Genomic DNA, 24,313 nt, shown 5'->3' on the forward strand with positions numbered 1-24,313 from the left:
TGACTTGCATTATGCACAATGCCTGCTGAAGTCTCAGAAGTCAGAGCAGTGGTTGGATAAGATTTCCAGTATTCGAAGGTGATACATTAATCCCCGCACAGCTTTTTCTCCCACCGCCGCCCTCCACTGTGAGTAGAAAAGCCAAAATACATTTATGCAGAATAGGGGGAAATGGTACAATCGATTATGCAAAGAGATTTGCTCAATGTACATGATTTTTATTAGGACGCAGAATTCCACTTTTCCTGGTGCAGAATTTTCAATTTTATTTTTTTTTTTAAATTAGGGCTGAGTGCACACAACTCTGAAAAAAATCTCCTTGCTGAAAGGCCTCTCATCTGTTGGTCAAAATTATCAACAATAAAAGCCGTGAAGGAAAAGCGTTCTGGAGAGCAAGGCACCCCGTGGATGTCCTGAATGATTGAGATCAACGAGCCAAAGTGGCTAGCTCAAAACAAATAGGAGAAAGAGCTGGAACCCGGTGATGTCGAAACCTGTGGTCCCAGGTGACCCTCGACATTCGATATCATACTAAGTGGTCCCGCCTCTGTTTCAGGCTCACTATCTTGGCTATCAGGAGAAACGCCAGACCAGCAAGAACTTCAGCAGCCAGGGAGAGCCACGCAAAGGCCAGTGACCAGCCAAAATGGATGTGGAGGCTTTCCAGAAAGCTTTTCTTTTCCAGAAGACGCATGGCTTCCTTGAAGGCTGTGGCAGAGTAGGCAATGTAGATGCTGACCCCAGCCAGTGTGATGAGAGCTAAAGAAGACACAAACAGTGAGGAAGTCTGTAGCTCAAAAACTGCTCTGTGAACTTCGGGACCTTTGAGTAAAGCCTAATAAGTGTATTACGGCGATGTGGATTTTGGACATTTTCTTTGGGCATTTTTATTTTGGCCAACATGGCTCACACTGTGTGTGTGTGTGTGTGTGTGTGTGTGTGTCTGTCTGTCTTGTGAGTCCTGTATAAGCCTACAGGTTTTTTCAGGTCTCAACGCTTGTGTATGGGAACAACAAGAAGAATGGAGTAATATTTACCATATGTTGAAGCGCAGAAATATTAAAGTGGTCACATTTTCATTTATCCAAGGAGGTCAGGGAAACACACGTGGAGTCACCCCATCCAACCTCAGCCTTTGCATTTTATCCTCATGACAACCCTGTGTGGTACGGTAGGCAGAGAGGTTGTGATTGGTCCACCCAGTGAGCTTCAGAGCTGAGGGGGGTTATGAACACAGGTCTTTTTCGCCCAAGTCTATCACTCTATCCAAACCTTCCCCAACCTGATGCCTGCCAGATGTGTTGGACTACAGCTCCCACAATCCCCAGCCAGCATAGCTGGCTGGGGGTTGTGGGGGTTGTAGTCCAACACATCTGGAGGACACCCGGTAGGGGAAAGTTCTTCTATGCACTAGTCCATATTGAGTTTCTGCAGACTGGCTTCCTACGAACACTAGCTTGGTGCCACAGACAGCCTGAGGTTGTTCACACCTAAATTTATTTTGTGATTTATGAGATATGAGATGGCCCACCGGCAAAGCTTCACGAAGTTGGTCCACAGAGCTATGTCTCCAAACCATGCAGGAGTATGGATGTGTTACAAAAAGATATGCCTTTGGTTGTTTTCTGACTCTCTTCCTTCTATGTATCAGAAGAAAGGTCTTCATGGGTCTGCATACTCTTTGCCTCTCCTTGGGGCAAGCAGAAGAATATATCCAAATATAAGCAAATTTCCTTAAGTTAATAAGGGCACAGAATTTCGTTTACCTTGCTATAGAACAGAAGTGGGCAACCTGAGGCCCGGGGGCCAAATCTGGACCTCCTGGGTTTCCAGTTGAGGCCTCCAAAGTTTTCTGAGATGGCCACACACCCTTTTCCGGGCCACACCCCTCTTCCCTCAATCAGCAGTTGGTGGTTTCCTGGCTTTTATGCTGTTTTTTCCCATTCTTAAAGGTCAAAATGTTTCTCCCAAGACTATTATAGCAATAATTATTAATAATAATAATTCAATGTATGAATCGCCCTATAGCCAAAGCTCTTACAGGGTGACATTGTCATGCCCCCACTGGAGGAATCCTCCTCTTTAAAAGATCTAGAGCTCCCAGGGTCAGACAATGCCAAGGAGCCACCCATGCCAGGAGATCTGGGGGAGCCTGGACCCTTGGAGATCACCACCAGTCTACCCCCACAGAAAGGGGGGAGATACACCTGTGAGGCAGAGGCTGGGTGACCTATCCTCAGAGAGCATCGGTGCCTCAAGAGGTCGGCCAACAGGGCTCTGCTGAGAAGGAGTGGTTGATTATAAAGGAGGGCTTCTCAGGAAGAAAGGACTCTTTGGGAGCAAGGCCCCCCTCCTGAGCTGGACTTTTGCCAGAGGGCCTGTAACACCTGAAGCTGAGCCTTGGGTGGGGCTCAGAAAGCTCTGACTATATAAGCCTTCAGTTTTAGCCTAGCCAGCGTTGGAACAACATCAATCATCTGCAACTGTGCCTTGCTTTCCGGACCTTGCCTTATGAATGACCTTCTGTGCTACTGACTCTCACACTCCTGCTTGACTCTGCTTCTGGGCTGTGTATTGTGTTGTCTTAGTCAGGGGAGGCTGGTGATCTGATTTTGGTGGGACAGAGATTCCATTCTTGGTTTCAGTTACAACCAGCCAGAAGTCTAAAGGAGCTACCCAAGGTGCTGGACCCACTTTGGGGGAGAGGCTAGAACCTTGGATAGTTCTGAAATCCAGACTGGCATCTCAGCCCCACCGAAATTGGATCCACCAGCCTCCCCGATCTTACAGTTTAAGTGTGCTTTGAACTTTGCTTGGATCTTGACCTTAGCCTGATCCTGGGCAGTTCAAAAGGCCTTTGTGATTGACCATTTTCCTGCTTTGTTACCTTGTCTTATGGATTGCCCTGTAATTTGCTCTAACGCTGCATCTGATTCAGCCACAGCAGGACAAACAGACATAATAAAAGCAAAGAACAATATAATCAGTGATTTAAAACAACAACAACAGTAACACAACACCTTAAAAAGTATCATTTTAAAAGCAACAACAAAAATGCAACATTTAAATGAGATAAAGGTAAAAATAAAGGTGATTTTAAAATGCAACAGTATACGTGTGTGTGTATGTGTGTTTTAAGCAGCAGCAGTTCAAAAGGCTTGGGAAAATAAAACAGTATTTGCCCGGGGCTGAAAAGTCAATAAAGTAAATGTCAGATGGCCTTCTCTAGGGAGGACTTTCCACAATTTGGGGGCCACCACGGAAAAGGCCTATTCATGTGTAGCCACCTACTGAATTTCAGTGTGTGGAGGCACTCAGAGCAGGGCCTCAGTGAATGCGTAGGCACGTATAAAAAGAGGTGGTCCTTTAGATACTGTGGCCCCAAGCCATGAAGGGCTTTGTAGGTGAACACCAGCACTGTTAGTGGTAGTTGTTACTGGTAGCTTTAAGCAAAAAAATGTTCTGGTATTTTTTGCCTCACCCCTTTCGCCTTCGGCGCACCCACCACTGGAATACAGCCCTGGACAGCTTCTCTGAAACTGAATGAAGTTACTCATCCCTGGTGTAAAGCAACCTTGGCCAAATTCAACCTCATTCGCGCAGGATCTGAGAGTGAATTGGCTAAAACATTGTACTAAACTTTGCCAAGTACTTGTACCTAGTGCAAGTTCTGGTAATTAAAAACCAGATTTAAGCACCAACCACACAGAGAATAATAGTTTAGCAGTGCCCTTGCTTCATGAAAGAAACTCAGCTTGGAAAGTCAGTGTTATGGGTGGCAGCTAGTCAGAAAGCCTTCTCCGTTGTGACCTCTCTCGAGAACAACTTGCTGAGAGCAATTCAGCTAGCTATTCCCATCCAATGTTCAAGAGGCCAATAAAAACCTTCCTATTTTGTAAGACTTTTATGACTTGAACATACCGGCTGTACTTCGTGCTTGTATTGTATTTCTTTTCTTCTTGATCATGCCATTTATTTTATTTGGTAGGCATTTTATCTCATTTTATTTTAAGCCGCTTTGAGGGCTATTTTGGGGAGCTGGGATGCAGAGTATAAAAATTTATATTTATAATCAGCCACTTATTTATGATTGTTTCTTTGCTTTTTCACACACCTAACACCTAAGCTGATACATTCACAGACCCTCAAGAAAAATCATTCCCCAGTGCATGGGACAATCCTGCCTGGAGAGGGCCTAAAAGACAGAGCACCTCGATAGTGGAAGCTTTGATGTATCCAAAGTTGTACCAGCAAGGAAGAAGCACTGAGGGAGCTGCTTTTTAACCCCTCTGCAGGCTATTTTTAAATGTTTTATTTAAAAAAAAAACCCAAAACCCTCCCATTGCAAGCAGTGGGGGAGAATTCATTTAGAATTCTAAGAGAGCAATCCTATAATCCTGGGGATGGGTCCCTGGGGCTGTAGGATTGAGAGGAAATTCCCTGCCAAGGTGGGAGACAAAGCTCGATCCTCTTAGGGGGAGGTCCTATCTTAGAGTCCCCTTCCTGGTCCCGCCCCGCCATCATGGAAATTTCCCCCGGTGGCTCCTTCTAAGTTAAGATTGAGCTAAGACTTTTTGCAGAGCCTGTAGAAATAGATTTATTGTCCAAGTCAGAGGGGGAGGAATTCGAGCTTTAAGGTATTTAAGGAGACAGAGACGGGGAAGAATTTTTTTTTAAGCAATTTAGGTTGCAATCCTACGCATGTTTAGACAGAGAAAAGGCCTAAAACTCCCAGCGTTCCCAGCCTTTTCTCTGTCTAAACACACATAAGATTGTGCCCTTAATCAGCTGCGCCCTTAATCAGTTGCTGTGAGAACTCAGCAACTTTCAGAGGGGGAGGCGGTGAGCAAAGTGAGCGTGGCAGATGCACGCATGAGACGTAAAGTAAAGAGAGAGGAGTAGCGTAAAGGAGTGAAGTGGAAAAATACCACTGGCATTGTTAGCATGGGAATGTGTTGAGGACAGTGGCTGATTAACTTGGTGGCTGATTAACTTACTGCGCATGAGTCACAATGCCTAGCAGGGCCCTTGACTTTGAAAACCGGAAAACTTCCACTGAAGGAAGTTTGTAGCCCCTTGACTCAGCACTACACCAATGCTGACCAAAGCTTAGGTCATACGCCTTGTTGACTTCTTTGTATCAATATCAAAGTCGCCTATTGTTCTGGGTCGCTGGCAACTCTTGACTGCACCACACCTTGGTGTTCTGGCAGTAAACATCTGGCAGTAAACATCTGCTCAAACAAAAGTCTGTGTCTGTTCTCTGGCCGAGCCCTGCAGAAGGGTAAAATTCTGCAATAGGAGTAAAGCATTTAACTAAATTGGCCCCTTACTAAAAGTCTCTAAAAGAAGACTCTTCTTGAAGGTGGATCTGAGACGGCCTTTCAGAGTCTGCGTCAAAGATTATTGTCAGACTTGCAACAATTGTCTGTCGTACTGTAGCGCGTCCTTGAAGGAGTCTTTAAATAAGCTATTAGTGTGTGTCAGCATAATCAAGGACTTTGCACTGAGACGACCAAGTCTGTAATGAGAATTGCTGAAGGACTGATTGCTTAGCATAATAAAACCTATTCACTTAGACATCGACTTCTTTGTATGACTACACGCGTACTGGGAAGGCTCAGACCTTGACATTCTATGGGGTCGGAACGCTGACCTCGTAGAAGGGGGAAAGAAGCATGTTGAGGTGTGGCAATAGGTGGGGAGGGAGAGGACTGTGGATCTAATCCTTCCTGACCCCAGCCATGCCCCCCAACATTAGGGGACATTTAAACCAGAGCCAGAGCTGGTCTAAATTATTTTTCCCCATTCCATGGTGGCTGGGAGGGGGCAGGAAGAGGATTCCGAGATCAGCCCTCCCCCCTGCGAGGAAAGAGCTTCATCTATGACCTGGGGGGGGGGGGTCTACTCAATTGAATGGCCCCAGAAATGTGTTTGCTTTTGGTTTTACTTGGTACTGGTTACTTCTGGCATTGTAAGAATAATATTGTACCTTCCTCTATTGTTATATGTTTTTAGCTAGCACAGATACAGTTATACTATCAGATATTTTTATATGATGATTCTTTATCATCACCAGTTAGCCCATCCCAGGTGTTGTAGTGTCATACTGTTCAAGCTTGGGACACATTTCCTGTTTTGTTTGGTCTGCCCAGTATTCCTACCCAGGACCATAGGACTACTCTCAAGGATTACTCTGAGGGGGGAAAGGAGCCTCCACCTCTTCCTCCAAAGCCAGAAGGGGAGGCTCAAAGAACTGTTTTCCTGTCTCCGAGCAGGTGTGCGGCAATGAGATCCAAGACCCCTTGCTCCAAAGTCACCCCAGGGGAGAGAGGAGTTCGGGCCCCGCAGAATCGCACCAACATCCTTCTGCTCCATGGCATACCTCCAAAGAGAAAGAGCAGCCCGGTGAACAGCAGGAGGAAGTAGGCCTGGGCGAGGATGCTGATGAAGCCCATCATTCCTCCGAAGATCATCACAATGAGGCTGAGAGGCAGCAGGATCACAAAGGCGCCGTGCATATCTGGAGGGAAAAGAAAGCCGTCACTCGCATTTGGAGAGCCACGCCCTACTGCTGCCTTCTCCAACCTGGTGCCCTCCAGATGTGTCAGACTAGCACTACAACTGCCATCATCCCACCACCAGCACTCCCAACGATGATGGGAGTTGTAGTCCAACACATCTGGAGAGCGCCAGGTTGAGGAAGGCTTACCTACTGCAACTAGGCTTAAGTATGCATAAATGCACTGATCTCATATTAGGCCCCTCTATATCCCTGCCTCTGTTTCCCTCCTTTCCCTCTGTTGACTCCTTGGGGCAAGGACTTGTCCATTTCTATCTTTGTAAAGTGCCGCATGCAATTATTTATTTATTTATTCATTCATTCATTCATTCATTCTTAGGGAGGCTGGTGGATCTGATTTCGGTGGGGCGAAGATCCCATTCTGGGTTTTAGTTACAACCAGCCAGAAGTCTAAAGGAGCTATCCAAGGTATTGAACCCTACCCCCAATATGGGTCTAGCATCTTGGATAGCTCCTTTAGACTTCTGGTTGGTTGTAACTAAAACCCAGGATGGAATCTCCGCCCTACCGAAATCAGATCCACCAGCCTCCCTTGATTATTATTATTAATTTTATTTCTATACCACCCAATAGCCAAAGCTCTCCGGGTGGTTCACAACGATTCACAAAAAATACAAACAACAACATAATACAACATTTCCAGCTGAACATCAGAATTCCGGCTGAACATCAGGAAAAACTTCCTGTTAGAGCAATACGACAATGGAACCAGTTACCTAGGGAGGTGGTGGGCTCTCCCACACTGGAGGCATTCAAGATGAGGCCGGACAGCCACCTGTCAGGGATGCTCTGACTCAGACTCCTAGCAGAGGGCTAGGGATGTCAGAGAATTCCACCACGGATCTCGGTGAGGCCGAATGCCAGTGCATTCGGCCCCCCAAACTCCATAGCGGAACGGCCTGCCACCACCCCCCCGCCACCCCCGCGGATCCCCCCCAGGACAAGACTTACCTGGGACGGATCTTCCGGGCGGTGGTGGCTCCAGCGGCGGTGGCTGGTCTTCCGACCAGCTGCCACCACTGCCATTTCCAGTCTTGTGAAAAAAATAATAATAAAAAAAGACGTGATAGGCTACGTAAAGGTTTACGTAGCCTATCATGGCTGGGTTTAAAAAAAAAAACAAAAAACACAATGTGTTAGGCTACGTAAATCTTTACGTAGCCTATCATGGCTAGGTGGGTTTAAAAACAACAACAACCGCGTACACAAATGGCGGCGGCTACGGCCGCCCCCATTTGCATTCCTTATTTTTGGCTGTCTTAGTCTATGTAAATATTCACGTAGACTATGACGGTGAAAATAAAGGGGAACGCAAATAGCGTAACGGGTGCTATTTGCGTCCCTTTTTGATTTGCCGTTTTAGCCTACGTAAAGATTTACGTAGGCTAAAACGGTGAATCAAAAAGGGACGCAAATAGCGCCCACTATGCTATTTGCATTCCCGTTTATTTTCGCCGTCATGGTCTACGTAAATACTTACGTAGATTCAGACGGCCAAAAATAAGGAACGCAAATGGCGGCGGCCATAGCCGCCACTATTTGCATACGTGGTGTTTTGTTTTGTTTTTCCCAGAGCCCTCCACGGCTGGAAATCTGGCTGCGGACGGCTCTGGGCTGGGCTGGGCCTGGCCGGCTGCTCTGCGGAGCTGCCGCAGAGCACAGCCGGCCATCGAGGATTCCGGGGGGAGGGACGGAACGCCTCCCCCCCACCATCAACATAATCCGCGAAAGGTAAGTCACTTTCGTACATCCCTACAGGGGGCCAGACTCGATGGCATTGTAGGCCCCTTCCAGCCCTACTATTCTATGATTCAACTATTCTATGATTCTATGAGAAAACAGAGTCTAAAAACTTTGACCTACAACATTTAAAACAATTTAAATAGCTAAAAACAATTTCAATAAACAATTTTATAATAGACCCGTTTAAGACAGCTGACCTACGTGCCCCATTACATGCCGTTAAATGCCTGGGAGTAGAGGGCAGTCTTAACCTGGCACTGGAAAGATAACTGTGTCAGCGCCAGGTGGGCCTCGGTCACGGGGCCACCACTGAGAAGGCTCTCTCTCTTGCTGCCATCTTCCGAGCCTCCCTTGGAGGTGGCACTGGGAGGAAGGCCTCAGATGTTGATCATAGTGTCCAGGTAGGTTGATGGCTGATGTAGCAGTAGTAGAAATTCCCTCTACTTGTGTACTCAGGTAGTGAGCGCTGACAGGTTTGCAGCCACAACAGGACCAATGAGAAACAAGAGGGAGGTTTCAGTATGCTCAGGAGAAGACCAAGGTTTGCAGAAGTATAGATGGAGACAAGGCTCTCACAAAATGGCCAAATGAGGACAGGGCATGCTCAGTAGCCATGGATTGTTGACAGTGGAGGCTGGTGGCTCCTATGTCAGTGGGGCAGTGAACCCACTTTGGGTTTCAGTCAGAATCAGTCAGAACCCCAAAGGAGCTATCCAAGCACCTTAGACAGCTGCTTTAGAGTTTTGACTGATTCTAATGGAAACCCAGAGCAGGTTCACTGCCCCACTGACATCGGGGCCATGAGCCTCTACTGAGTGTTGACTATCAGATGGAAGAGAAAACTTGAGGGAGGGATGGAATGCTTTACTGGAGCCCCTAACAGCACAGTATAGTAAAATATGGTACAATATAGTACAATACGGTATTGTATTTTGGAAAAAGATATGCCTAGAAACTTAATAAACCAGAGCACCCCTGCTAGAATTGCACTATGGGGGGGGGGAGTCCCACTTGTAAATAAGGCCACGAATAGCAGCAGTTTCTAAATCACAGTAAATGAAAACCCCAAGTCCCTGGGGAAGAGATTTAGGGCACTGTTTCTGGTTCCACTATCGGGAATGACATTCAGGGAAATCTAAGGATGGGGTTCCTACATTTACTTATTTATTATTTGCTTTATTTATTATTTGCTTATTTAAAACTTTTCCATGCCACCCTTTGTCACCTGAGGTTTCAGGGCAGTGTAAAATATTAATCAAAAATTCTTTGGGAGAAAAACAATACAGCCAAGTAAAACTAACATCCAATTGCCATAATAAAAGACAGCAGATAAAAATTATAGCTGCAGTTTCAGTATCAGACTGAAGTTATACAAATCAAAATCTCTGGGTAAAAAAAGAAAAGAAAGAAATTCTTAACCCGGCACCAAAAACATTGCAAATTAGGGGCAACCCTATGCTTGTTTAGACAGAAAAAAACAACACATTACAGAAATCTAGCAGTAGCAGTATAGAAATCTAGACGTAGCAGAAATCTAGCAGTAGCTGAATGAGCAAACAAACTCTGCTGGAAAACACCACACTTATGGAGATACAAAAAGGTCTCTCTTTAGCATTAGATCTGCAATGGCCCATTCACATCTTCAAGTCATCACACAATGAGCATACGTGTGTGCGAACCAGCCCTTTTCTCTCCCCGCACTTCTGTTCCCCATGATGCCACTCTCTATCCCTGGGGGGTTGCCCTCCCCAGATTAACAACAAAAACACATTTGCCTGGTCCACATGTTTCTGCACAATTCATGACTTGTAGCTGGGTGGGTGAACTGACCCCTGAAGAAAAGCATTGCATTTGCGGGCTGACAGGCTGGAAGTCATCACCGGAGGGTGCGAGGAAAGTACACGGATGGGGCACTGCAGACCTGTGACCATATTCCCCAACTTTTTCATATCCTACGCAATTTCTTGTAATAATAAATAACATTGTAGCCGCAATCCAATGTCCCATTGAGCGGGGCCTTGCTCCTGAATAAACATGTTTTGGATTAGGCTTTGCATCTCGTGTCCTAGCTGTGCTTGTTTGCGGTTTGTCCGTGATGAAAGGAACCCGCACCCTTGTGCATTTCCTCCCCTGCAACGGGCTAATGGATAACTCGAAATTCCTTGAAGCTCTCTAGCGCTTCCTAGGAGCCTTTAGCAGAGACAGGCCATCTCGTTTGCTTTTTTTTCCGATTCAATCTGCTTTCCATTTGTCTTTGCTGACCTTTCGCATCAGGGCTATCTTACCACCAGCTGCTTAAACAGAGGGTTGCTGGGTGCTTTCCTGTGGCTTTGTGATTCTCTTTTTTGTGTTCTATCAGGGGTGACCTCAGCTTGCACCACAACTGGCTTTCATTCCTTCTGCACCTACAGCGAGTGGTAACCCAGGTGGAGATAGGGACTGTCGTTCCCAGCTGCTTCTGAGCAGCTGTGGAGGTGTGCAGAGAGGCCTGGCTTTCTGTTTGCTAGAACTGCCAAGTGCCAACCAACACCTGGGAGGGACCTGATTTGTATGCCCACACAGAGACCTGTTTTTCTTAGTTTTCACAATTTATTCTGCAGGTTTTACTAATTCGCATAATGATGTGGCCATAAGGACTAGAAACCTGCACATTAACAAAATAACAACTGAGATTCTCAGGAAGCTATGTCCTGCAAATTGACCACATTCTGTATCTCTTCTGTGGTTCCCTCAGCATCGCTAGTTGAACTGTCACCCAGGAGTTACTCCACTTTTGGCAGCAACCCTATGTCCTTTGGAACATGTAGTGGCAATAAACATTCTGAGGGCCTTCCTCATGAGGACTAGAACCTGACTTCCTGTTTTTTAAAAATTGAAAGCTGTGCTTCTGAGCAAATAGCTGGACTTGGAGCTCCACAACCAATACACTTTATAGTCACTTTGTTCCTATTCAATACAAATTGCCAGTGCTTGAGAAACTTGACCCCTCTCTTGATCATTCTGATGCTGCTATGGAAAACAAACAATGATCCAAAGTCTGGTCTTAAAGACGCATGCCATTGTGATATACTAATCTGCCAAACTGACAGAAGCACTCACATTAGTGTATGGTCGCGATTGGCCAAAACAGGAGGCACTGCCATGATTTCCTTCCACCACTCATTGCTGTTTGCAACTTTTCTACAGCAGATGAAAACCTTTGCATCCCATATAATGGATAGGTGGAGGGTGTTAAATAAAGAGAGATTGCAGTGGAAAATGTAGTTGGGAACTAAGTTCATGTAACTGTGCCAGCCCTAGCAGCCCAGTTTAGGCACGGATGGGCTCTTGAGCATCATGTTAAAGGCACAAACGTATGTATGCTGAGACAGAAAAACGTCCTACAGCTCCCAGCTGCTGTCATCTGGAAGAACAGCAAAAATTAAGGGGGGGGGGGGCCACCAAATGCTAAAAGTACCCCTGTCCAAACAGGAGCACATTTTGCCTTATCCTCCCTCCCCACCTCCCACCCAGCAAACCCATCCTTTGTTCGGGGGCCTGAATAACCTATCCCAAAGAATCATCAAAATAATAGTTCTAGTGATTCTCAGCCAGCCTGAGATGAGGGTGGAGAATGGTGTGAATTAATTGAGTTTCTTCCATTAGTCCTCCAGCGCCTGCAGAGGACTCCTGTCGAGAGCAGGGAGGGGTTGACAGGCTGTAACTCCAAATAAACAAATAAATAAAGGGGGTGCCTGCAGCCTGTTGAAGCCTCCTGAAGAGAAGGATCCATTTTTTAAGAATAACATTGCTGCAGGGCGGACGGATTGCACTCCATCTCCGCCCCATACGCAGCGACTCTGTCAAAGAATAGCCCAAAGAAACACCAAGCCAATTGTCTAAGAACACTGCTATTCATTCAGTCAGAGCATCCCACAAGGGTCTGTTGGGATCACTCATAGCCAAAATGAGCTGGCTTTCATTTTATTTTATTTAAAAAGCAGGTGCAGAAGCCACCGAGCGTATGGCAAATCTGTACAAGGCCTACGGAGAACAGTTTCATCAGTTACAGCCCACCCAATAGTTACAGGGATGCCTCCTGGGAAGTGCCAAATCACACAATGTTGTTTTTTCAAGGGAGGTTTGCCAGCCCCTGACACAGAAACCCATTTAAACCTCTCCAAGCAGCAACTTTATACAAGCAGCAAAATCAAGGGGCAAAGTCAATTGCTTCAGCAGCTCCAGGGATCCCTGTCAACATAGGGTAGCCACTTGTGAAACACCAGAAAAGAGGACATGCATCACCCAAAACAAGGGACAAGAGAGAATGCCTGTATGCATAAAATTGGCACATGTTAATTTACATGTGTGAATGCAAATTTAGACATGATGATTATACTTTAAAAAGAAATGCAGCACATCTCAGCATAGTGTGGAAGACTGTGTCCAGGTGACCTGTGTGCCTGCCTGCTCAGCCTGCTGTCCAGGTGTGAACTGTCGATGGGCAACTTCAAGGCCCAGCTCTTCCTTCAGGTGGCTCTGTATCTTTAAATTGGACTTGGACTGAACAGCCTTTCAAACAGAGAACACCTTCAAAACAGAGGACAGTCCTCTGGCAGCCCTTTGAACACAGGACTGTCCCCTGCCAAAGAGGACACACTGACACCAGAACTGAGGTAAGGTGGGTATTGACTAGAGACAGGGCCCTTTTAGTGATGGCTTCGTTCCTTTGGAACACCCTCCCCAGAAATGTCTGCTGGCACCCAAACGGTCATCATTTGGGTGCCAAGTAAAAACAATTTCTCTCTCAGACGTTTCTTCTCTTGTCCATTGTTGCTCTTTTACTGACCCCAGGGTGGAGTCTCACTTGTTTAATTTCTACTTGTTTAATTCTGTTCCTTATGTAATTAGCTTTGGACACTATCCACAAAGATGGAATATATATGTCAGGAGCGCCCTAGCAGCCTCTTTCAGTACACTCCAATAACCAACTCAAGACACAGATGAAAGGATTCTTTTCAAGGCTTTAATCCTTTTACAACTGAATGACTCTTTCAGATGCTAATCACCAGCGACTAAGCAAGGAACAGCAGAGTAGCCTATGGTCTGGGTAGGCAGTTGATCCCCATTTGAAGGAGAATCACTTGAAGACCCCGAACTTATGGGCTAGGGAGAGATCCTCCCTCTGTCCTTTGGGTCCTCGGGATGCGACCATTTTTTGCACGCCAAACGAGCACTACGCCTCCTTTCAGCGCCCTCTATCTGTCACCACTCCCTGCATCTGCGTCGAGCGTCCAGCAAGCCCCCCTCCTGCACTTTCTCACTGGTAGGATCACTATCTATCTCAGGAATGCCGGCAGGAGGAATCTCTGCCAGCTGCTGTGCCTGTGAGGGTTGAGCTGGCTCCTCTCCCACGGATTGCTGATCCTCCTCAGAATCAGAACTGCTCTGGGGTTCTATCGGCTCAGTTTCCACCCTGATAAAATACTAGAAAGATAGGATAGACAGACAGACAGACAGACAGACAGGAAGGAAGGAAGGAAGGAAGGAAGGAAGGAAGGAAGGAACTATAACATTTCAGACTACAGGGTCTGCTTGTTCAGATGCTCTTCCATTGGGAGGATGGCAGCTCCCTGCACATACAAAAGTCAGACTAAACTCAGAGGTATGGATATCCTGCAATTCTGTTGAAGTACAGAAAACCAGGACAATCTCAACTTTCATTGAAAAAAAAACGCAAAACATTTCTAGCCCTTATAGCCATAAAGATATTTAGGGGAAATCCTATGCATGTTTAGACAGAAAAAAGTCCATGGCTGGCTGGGGAATGCTGGGAGTTGTAGGACTTTTTTCTGTCTAAACATACATAGGATTGCATGCTTATCCATTTTTATTTAGGGTGTTGATACCCCACCTTTCACAATAGCCTTCAATATACACTTGAAAATGTGCAGGCCGCTCCTGCTGAAGTCTCAGAAACGAGCTGCAGGAGTCAGGCCTGGAATAAGATATTCAATGGTTGGGGTGGGCCTTCGGTGCCTTTATCAGCGTCTTGCCCTTCCCCATGACTTGCAAAACCAGAACAAACTATGCAAAAAAAGAAAACTAAAATTGTTTCAGAATGATGCAAAAAAAAAAAAAACACAGAAAGCTCAGTACTATGGCACGTACTTTTCGTGTAAAAGATCCCAAGGTTAAATCCCCTGGCATCCCCAGGCAGAGTTTCGAAAGGCTCCTGTCTGCCAGTCAGGGTAGATAACAGTGAGCTAGATGGACCATTGGTATGACGTGATATAAGGCAGCTTCCTAGATTTCTAATGGTTGGAGAAGGGCCGTGGCTCACTGGCAGAGCACTGGCTTTGCATGCAGAAGGTCCTGGGTTCAATCCCTGTCACCTACAGGTAGGGGAAGAAAAACGTGGAGAGCCATTGCCAGTCAGCATAGACCAACCTTCCCAAACATGGAGCTGTCCAGCTGTTTTGGACTACAACTCCCAGCATTCCTGACCACTGGCTATTCTGGGTGGGGCTGATGGGAATTGAAGTCCAACACATCTGGAGGGCACCATGTTGGGGAAGTCAGTTGTAGATAATACTCAGCTAGATGAACCAACGGTCTGACTTGGTTTAAGGCAGTTTGTGATGTTCCTAAGTGAAAAACAAAACACCCACCCATGAAGAACGATAATTGTTGAAGGTGTTGGGAATACTGTGACCTCGTCTGCAAGTTACTGGAAGGGGGCAGTGTCGCAGCAGTTAGTTAATGGGAATTTTGACCACAGCTAGCCTCAGGATCTCTATAGCCTACAGTGTGGTTTCCTGTGATTTCCTCCATTTGCTCCTCCCCTTCCTTCTCTCTCTCTCTCTCTCTCTCTCTCTCTCTCTCTGACTTCCACCATTGCTGGGAGCGCACATTTGCTCTTGCTCCTGCCTGTGTAATGGAATATAAAATAGACTGAACAAATATCTTTTTCAAACTCTACGCTGTATCTGCATTTTATATGCAAGAATATTTATGAATAAAACCACTTTACCTTTTCTTCAGTAAAGAAGGGTGTGGTCTCCTTTCATCATTCTAAGATAGCCTCTTAGAATGTGGGACTCATAAACGCCCATTCTGATTTGTCTTCTGATTTTGCTCTGATAATTGCCTTTCTAACAGGAGGCATCATTACTAAATAATCCCATCAGAAGGCAGGGCTCTCGACCAGGGAATGTGTGTCTTCTAAAACTAGTCCTCCCACCCCCTGCGATCCCTGTTACCATCCTGTAAGCTGCATGGGAGCTTTCACCCTTCTTGACCAAGAAGCACTGACCTCACGAAAGTGGCTGCAGTAACAGGCGGGTCTCACCACAGCCAGCTCCGTTATGGTGCAATCCTATGCATGTTTAGACAGAAACAAGGCCTACAACTCCCAGCATGCCCTAGCCAGCCATGTTGGCTGGGACATGCTGGGAGTTGTAGGCCTTGTTTCTGTCTAAACATGCACAGGACTGTGGCTTAAGCAACTCACTTCCTGGATCTATGCAGAGGGAGCACAGCAGTCCCTGTGATGGCCTTGGGAGCTGAAGGGGGGCGGGTGAGTTTGCTCCACCATTCAGCCACGGATGCCATGGTGTGGATTTAGTGGGTTTGTAATGCCACTGTATTCAAAGTTGCATGGTGTCGAGGAAGTGGATAGGAAGCCATTTTTTCTCCCTCTCCCCATAATGCTAGACGCAATTGGGTGACCCCATGAAGCTGAATGATGGGAGATTTAGGACAGATAAAAGGAAAGACTTCACATAGCACAGTCAAACTGTGGAACTCACTATCCCAAGATATGATGGCCACCAACCTGGATGACTTTAAAAGGGGATTATCAATGGATGCTAGTCATGATGACTAAATATTACCTCCAGTGTCAGAAGCAGTATGCTTTTGGACACCCATTGCTGGTGTACAGGAGGGTAATATTGCACTCATATCCTACTTGTGGGCTTCCTAGGGGCATCTGGTAGGTCACTGTGGGAACAAAATGCTGGACTAGAAAGGCCTTTGGGCTGATTCAACATGGTTCTTCTTATGTTCTTGAGATTTCTGAGTTGCCAAAAACTGGGCTACTTCCTTCTTAAAAATACCAAGCATTCTTCCAAACCAGCTTCCCCCAACCTGGTTCCCTCCAGGTGTGTTGGACTGCAACTCCCATCATTCCAGCAGGGCCAATGGCTGCAATCCAACACATCTAGCATGGGCCAAGTTGGGGGAGGCTGTTCCAAATGATGTATCTGAACAAGAGAGGTACGATCAGGAATAAAGATGAAGAACAAGGCTGAGTATAGCACCTGGAGAGTGGCTCAGAAATACTGGATGAAAATATAACCTCCCGCCCCCAAAAAAGCTACTTACTTAGCAGTTGATGATGCAATGTGGTGATGTTTTGTCTCTCATGTTTAAAGGGATTTACCAATGGGAAGCAGGTAGTCTTAACTGGAAGGAAAAGAAAAGGGAGGGGGGAGGAGACATCTATTTAAAATGGATCATTTTAATCCACATTTGCCATCTTTACACCACCAACTAATCAACTAAAACTTCAAGTTGATTAATCTGGTTATTAATAACAGTCCACATTTTCCTCTTAGCCACCATGGATTAATCAACAAAAGCTTCAAGTGCTATGGCAATTAAACCAATTAGGGCTTGCTGCACCACGTTTTATTCCTATGACATCCCAGGGCAGGGAAGTTATAAAGGTTTCACAACTACAGTAGTCAAAATCTCATCGATTTCATCACAGACAGAATCTGTGTCTTTCAAAATCCCACTCTAGTGACTTAGTCCCTTAGTCCTATTCCCCAATGCAAACAGAGCCTAAGACGCCACAACTCCATTCATCCACATTCATCCTTTGTGTGTAGCCATGTTACGAATTACGACAGTATAAATTTAAACTGTGTGCTCTTAGGGGTACAGACCTGTTTTATTTTTATGTTACACTGGTGCTGTAAAGAACTGGTGCTGTATTTATCTCTATCTCTATCATCATCCGCATCCGCATCCGCATCCTCATCTTCATGCTGCTTTATATGATCAGAGAAAGGAGACATTTCCAGAACAAAAAGAGAGGGAGATACAGGAGCTCAAATCGGCCTGCCAGTCACAATCTCTGAGCTCTCCTGGCCAGTTCCAGAGGATAGAGGGCAATTGCCAGGGTCTTGAGGCCAACAGAGGCTTATCAAGGAGGTCTCAAGAAGCCAGCCTTTAACAAATGCCCCCAAATGGTCTTTGCTTTCCCTGTGAGTCTTGACTAGAGGGTTGTTTTTCCCTTCCATTAAAAGAAAATAGTTGCCGACATTGGGTTTAACCCAGACCTAGCCATACTTAAAGCAGACCCATTGAAATCAATAGGACTTATGTTAATCATGCCTAATTAAGTCCCACTGATTCCAATAGATCTACTACTCTAAGTATGACTAAGTCTAGATTTAATTAAATCCAGACCTAGTCTGTAGTATTATATAAATCTCCAGAGCAGTGTTGTATTTTTGGCATGTATCTTGGCTTGCTGGCTTGAGTATTTTATGTAGGGCATTTTTATCTCACCGCTGTCCCAAAGAGGGTTGCATATATAGATCACCCACCCTTTTATCCTCACAACAAGCCTATAAGGTGGGTTAGGCTGGGAGAAAGCAACTGGCCCAAAGGCAGCCTAGTAAGGCTCAGCACTGATTTGGCTTTTGAAACCAGGTCTCCGCAATTTAACTCCAAAACTCTAATCCCATCTTCCCTAACCTGGTGCCCTCCAGATGTGCATGGGCTAAGAATGATGGGTGTCGCAGTCCAACATATCTGGAGGGCACCAGGTTGGCGAAAGCTGTTCTAACCACTACAAAGCACTGGGCAAATGTCTCTGCTGTGGTTCTTCTGTGTTTCCATATCTGATCTCCACCACTCTTCACTGGTTAAAGCAGGAGTGGGCAACTTGTGACCCTCCAGATGTTCTGGCCGATAACTCCCAGGATCCTTCACCATTGGCTATGCTGACTAGGCTGATGGGAGTTGTAGGCCAAAACATCTGGAGGGACAAAAGTTGCCCACCCTTGCCTTAGAATGTGACAACATGCTTCTGCTTTCTGCCACATGTTGTAATCTGTGAAGCCACTCTCAGAAGCAAATTCAGCCTTCGATATGGCCATCTGGCAATGCGTTAATTGACACAATAGAACACTAAACCACAAGCAAGCCAAACACTCATCTTGTGCACAATCTCCAAGAATACTAAAGGTTCATTGAGCAGCAGTAATTTGCTAGGCTGTGTGCAAATAAATGTACAAGCATGGGGAGAAGGCAAGTATGCAACATCATTCCCCCACCATCCAAAAAAAGCCCTGCCATTGGAGCTCCCTTGGAGCACTCTTGCAGTCAGTTGGTTAGTTTATTTATTTAAAATATTCATAAATCACCTAATGTTCCAAAATACCTACGCAGTGTGCAAGGTAAACAGCAGTTAAAACAATAAAAATTTAAAAATACAGTACAATACAGTGGCTGGTAATATACCTTGCTAAATTCATAATACAGTTACAATAAAGTTGCAAAAAAAAATCAAAAGTTCTGTCCCTTTCTCAAGCTATATCCAAATAATTAAACTGTTTCTCTTTGGCACAAACACATAAGTTGGCCAGTAGCCACCAGCCACCAAAAGCCATCAACCCTTATGAAAGAACATGTGTAGCTATTAACTATGCAAAACACTATAGGAAAGGCCATTGGCTTATTTGACTGCCATAACAATATAGTAGTTACCCAGGATTACTCTGGAAGTTTACTTTCTCTGCTGGACAAAATAGAGATTGAGGGAGTGAGATCAAGGAACCAATGCAAAACACTCAGAGGAAGCATGCTTTGATGACAATAGCCATCCCACTGATATGTCAAATATTCATATTTCATTCAATTTCACATTCTGATTTCAAAATCTAAACTATGAGCCAATATACTGCAGCCTTCCCCAACCTGGTGCCCCCCAGATGTTTTGGACTTCAACTCATCAGCCTCAGCTAGCTTGGCCAATGGCTAAGAATCCTGGCAGATGTTGTCCAGAACATCTGGAAGGCACCAGATTGACGGTGGCTGAGCTCAAGTGTTGGCCATGGGGTAGAGTAGAAATGTAATACATAAATAAAATTTGAATGTTGATTTTTTAAAATTTATAAATGTATGAGTCACCTTTCTGCCCAAATGGGCCCCCCAAAGTGACTTACAGTTACAATTTCCACTGATGTCAGATTTTTACAAAATTACTGGCCTGGAAGGCTGCTCTTTGACCTTAATCCCAGAAAGGTATTGGTTGGCTGTGACTAGTTATCCCTGCTGCTGTATTCTCTTATTCATTATTGCCTCAGAGGTCTCGCAGTAAGCCCTGGCAGTAAAAAACAGAGTCGGGCGATGTGCCCTGATGAATCCTGGGTCAAATTAAATTGTGCCCTGGAGAATATTATAATGCTATGCCCATGTAAGAAATCAAGGGGTGTGAGGATTATACAAGTCCAGGAGAAAGCACATCCATGTCTATGCCCATGGGAGAGCGCTTCTGTTTCTTTCACCTCTACAAATACTAGATCCTAGATACTGGAACCTAGATACTGGATACTAGATATCTAGATACTAGATCCTAGATCATCAGCTGTGTGGTGGGATCCCTCATAAACCAGAGACTGGGAGAGGGTCTGCCCAACTACCCAATTAAAGAGAATGAACCTTTCTCTTTAAGGGATGACTTGCAAAGATCAAAAGAGTTGCCCACCGAAGCCCTAAAGAAAATCTGGAGTTACTTACATTGGCAGGTCCTCCAGAGTCCAGAATGGGAGCTCAGACTGTCTGTGTGGTTAGTTAACTTCTCCAGTTTAGAAGCATCAATGAGATACCAGAAATCAGTGCCGATGGCTGCCACAAGGAAGGAGAAACTTAAAATGACAACCAGGGCCGCAAACAAGGAGACGACATTCAGGGTAACTCTCATGGTGGTAGTCTCCTGTCCTGGCTGCCTTCTGCCTTGGCCCTAAAAGTGAAAGAACCGATCCACTGTTTTTATCTCTTGGTCACAAGCCAGTCCCCTGGAGGTGGTTTTGAATGTCCAACGTTCCTGTCTCCGCTGTTTCTCTAACGTTGTTGACTTGCAGTCCTAAAGGAAGCAATAATAACCAGCTGATTGGGAACAAACCATAGATAATAACTTCTGGATCCAATCTGTCCCTCTCTCTCTTTCTTTCCCTCTCTTTTCCTCCCAATGTGGAAAGTCATAGCCAGTTTACGCCTTTATAATAAGAGATGCCATTGACTAGCATTCTCCATCACACTTCACCCGGTCACTCTCCAATTGAGTAAACATGCATGACACTCTGCACAAATGCTCACTTCACTCCATCAAAGCACCAAACAGCCTCTTCCCAGGCAGTAATGCTTGTCTAACCCTTCTCTTTTTCCTGGATGCGAAGAGGAGGAAGAGTTCGAGGACGTCAGGGATCATCAACGCAGATAGCTTCTGGAGAGTGATGCCTGATATATCCAGCTCTTTTAAGCTCCGAGGAGGTGGAGGAACAATTCACAAGAGAATGTGGTGACCTGCAAATAAGTGGTCAGAGCATTTTCACACATGATACTAAAAGAACTCTCAGTTTTGCATTTCCTGGGTCTATAATGAGACTTTAAAAGCTTGTGTAGATTACAATGTACTTTTCATCAAATGGGGGCTCTTGGATACTCTCTCTATCCCATGTCAATGACATTCCGAAATCTGCACAAATCACACAATGCAAGAGACACCAAGAGGCTTTTAGTGTGGCATGTGAAAAACCTCCCTCCGCTTCATAAATTAGCTTTTTAATGGTCTAAGCTCACATTTTACTGCATGTGTACCTAATGATATAAAGCAGGGACCGTAGCTCAGTGGAACAGCACAGGCTTTGCATGCAGAGGGTATTAGATCCAGCCATTGGCTCCTCCATTTAGAAGGATCTCAGGCAGCAGGAATAAGAAAGACCTCTCTCTGAGAACATGGGGAGCGACCACCAGACAAGCCTTCCCCAAAATAGTTCCCTTCTGAGATGCTGGATGGCACCTCCCCACCAGCATGCTCATTGGCCACACTGGCCGGGAACAGGGATGTACAGAATTTGTAAAATGGGTTCCGTCTGCGTTTCGCAGGTTGTTGGGTGCCTTTCATTCTGTCGTCCATTCATTGATGGAATCAGAGAGTTTCCAATTTCCCGAATTTGTGCAACTTTGCATTTACACAAATTCACACTTGCAAAAATGCACAAATCCCCCTATGCACAACCCCCCCCCCCAATGCACATTGTCATGCTTTAGCCTATGGGGGAAATCCACATTTTTGCTGGTGTTTTTTATTTTGCATATTTTCCTTCAACTAAATTTGTGTAAATTCTGGAAACTGTAAAAAAAAAAAGATGTTCTCTGTCCTATTGTGCTATACTGGTGATTTCGTTGCCTGCCAGAGCAGAGCACAGCAAGTCAGAAAGCATTATTCATTTGCCTCAGAAATGGGATGACCCTTTCCTCATCACCACCACCACCCATAAATACTTCTCATACACACACACACACACACACACAACATCAAAATGGGGGCATTTTCCTGGGAGGTATTAAAATATTCAACCCCATTTTGGCTAAGCTCTCTCTTAGTTACAAAAACCGTTCTGTGATTACACTTAAAACAACTTTACATCTTAAATTGTCTCCCAACCCTATGATTTTCTGAAATGAGTGTGCGTGTGTGTGAGAGAGAGAGAGAGAGAGAGAGAGAGACATCGGCAGAGACAGAGAGTGAGTCAGGGGGGAAGATTATGAGTCTTTTGAAGTGCCCTCTTTCTGGGGTATATAATTTATCTGGAATCAGAAGGACACAAGAAGTTTGTTGTTATTGCTATTATTTTTTTAAAAATAACTTAATGGTTCAAAGCATTTAAGCAGTTCTAGGAAGGGAAGGGCACACTGAATAGCTAATTTTCCGTTTCTGTGCCCACACTTACACTGCCTCTCTCTTGGTTTGCAACCAAGCAAAACTAGAAGGGCAAAACTTGCCCCAATACAGATTCAAGTTTTCTCTACATCTCAATTCCATCACTGGAACAGAAGGCAAAGGAAAGGGAGTGCTAAAACAGTAAACCTGGGATGTTCCTGGGCTAACCTGGGCACAGATTTAGGTTCACTCCAAAAATCGTTTGCATTGTCCCAGGCTTATCTCCTAGCCTTAGAGCTGCATATACTTTGTGAATACTAATTAGGCCTGAACAGATCTCTGTTATCAATGTATCCATTGGAGGGTATCTTACACATTGCATTTTCAGAGCCAGGACCAGCACTTTGGCCTCTTTCCAAATCAAAGCAAGCAAGTGTTCCCCTTCTCCTTCTTTCTAACCACTGTCTTTATTTTAATCTGTCAAATCAAACAAAGAGTGTGGCGCAGTAAATAGAGAGCATCAGACTTCGTGGAGCTGGGAGAACAGGGTTCAAATCTCTGCGCAGCCATGGAGCTCACAGGTGGCCTTCGTCCAGTCACAAGCATCTCTCTCTCTCTCTCTCTCTCTCTCTCTCTCTCTCTCTCTCTGATTAACTTGATTAACTTATCTCCTCGGGTATAGGGGGGAGGGCAGGGCGGTGGATTAAGTGTGATAAATATATTAGTTTCTCAGTCACTTCTGTAAACAGCATCACCAAAATCTGCCATTCGCCTAAGATAAAGGCTTGGCAATAGGATTCACTCAAGGAGAAAGGTCTTGTGAAGAGAGATTTCTGGCTCAGGAACAATTTTCCTGAATGTCAGCATCAGGAAGGCAACTTCCTTACAGACTGGTAGACCTTGCCAGAGGCTGCAAGCCAAGAAGATGGCAATCTGAGTGCTCAGTCTACGCCTTATCATAGAATCATAAAATAGTAGGGTTGGAAGGGGCCTACAAGGCCATCGAGTCCAACCCCCTGCTCAATGCAGGAATCCAAGTCAGAGCATCCCTGACAGATGGCTGTCCAGCCTCGTCTTGAATGCCTCCAGTGTGGGAGAGCCCACCGCCTCCCCAGGGAATTGGTTCCATTGTCGTATTGCTCTTACAGTCAGGAAGTTTTTCCTGATGTTCAGCCGGAATCTGGCTTCCTGTAACTTGAGCCCATTATTCCGTGTCCTGCACTCTGGGATGATCAAGAAGAGATCCTGGCCTTCCTCTCTGTGACAACCTTTCAAGTACTTGAAGAGCGCTATCATATCTCCCCTCAGTCTTCTCTTCTCAAGGCTAAACATGCCCAGTTCTTTCAGTCTCTCTTCATAGGGCTTTGTTTCCAGTCCCCTGATCATCTTTGTTGCCCTCCTCCGAACCCTCTCCAGCTTGTCTGCATCCTTCTGAAAGTGTGGTGCCCAGAACTGGACACAAAGTCCAGATGAGGCCTAACCAGTGCTGAGTAGAGGGGAACTAGTACTTCCCGGGATTTGGACGTGTCTATGAATGGAGCCCAAAATAGCATTGGCCTTTTTTGCAGCCACATCACATTGTTGGCTCATATTCAGCTTGTGATCGACAACAATTCCAAGATCCTTCTCGCTTGTAGTGTTGTTGAGCCAAGTCTCCCCGATCTTGTAACTGGGCATTTGGTTTCTTTTTCCTAGGTGCAGAACTTGGCATTGATCCCTATTAAATGTCATTCTGTTGTTTTCTGCCCAGCATTCCAGTCTATCCAGATCACTTTGAATTTTGTCTTCCAAAGTATTAGCTATCCCGCCCAATTTTGTGTCATCTGCAAATCTGATCATGATTCCTTGCACCTCCTCCTCCAAGTCATTCATCAAAATGTTGAAGAGCACTGGGCCCAGGACTGAGCCCTGCGGTACCCCACTTGTTACCTCTCCCCAGTTTGAGAAGGTCCCATTGATAAGCACTCTTTGAGTCCGATTCTGTAGCCAACTGTGGATCCACCGGATCGTTGTTTCATCTAGACCACTTTGAGCTAGTTTGCTCA

At 45.4% G+C, this 24,313-nt stretch overlaps 1 protein-coding gene across 2 annotated transcripts in view; it reads right to left on the reverse strand.

The window, feature by feature from the left end:
- Positions 1 to 200: 200 nt before the first annotated feature.
- Positions 201 to 24,313, reverse strand: part of TMEM114 (transmembrane protein 114) — a 31,649-nt gene continuing 7,536 nt past the window's right edge. Inside the window, exons 2-6 of one of the 2 annotated variants that reach the window (XM_084819221.1) lie at positions 20,123 to 20,908; positions 16,694 to 16,774; positions 6,386 to 6,523; positions 2,888 to 2,929; positions 201 to 759 (exon numbers count right to left, since the gene is read on the reverse strand). In XM_084819221.1, the coding sequence (XP_084675347.1) occupies positions 527 to 759; positions 2,888 to 2,929; positions 6,386 to 6,523; positions 16,694 to 16,774; positions 20,123 to 20,306 (678 nt within the window). In that variant the 5' untranslated portion in view covers positions 20,307 to 20,908 and the 3' untranslated portion in view covers positions 201 to 526. The remainder of the gene's footprint in view (positions 760 to 2,887; positions 2,930 to 6,385; positions 6,524 to 16,693; positions 16,775 to 20,122; positions 20,909 to 24,313) is intronic. The other variant, XM_084819222.1, reaches the window with a different exon arrangement.

The sequence above is a fragment of the Heloderma suspectum genome, chromosome 12 (assembly GCF_057233095.1).
Source record: "Heloderma suspectum isolate Gila_16-S chromosome 12, 16-S_ref, whole genome shotgun sequence".
Taxonomy (NCBI): domain Eukaryota; kingdom Metazoa; phylum Chordata; class Lepidosauria; order Squamata; family Helodermatidae; genus Heloderma; species Heloderma suspectum.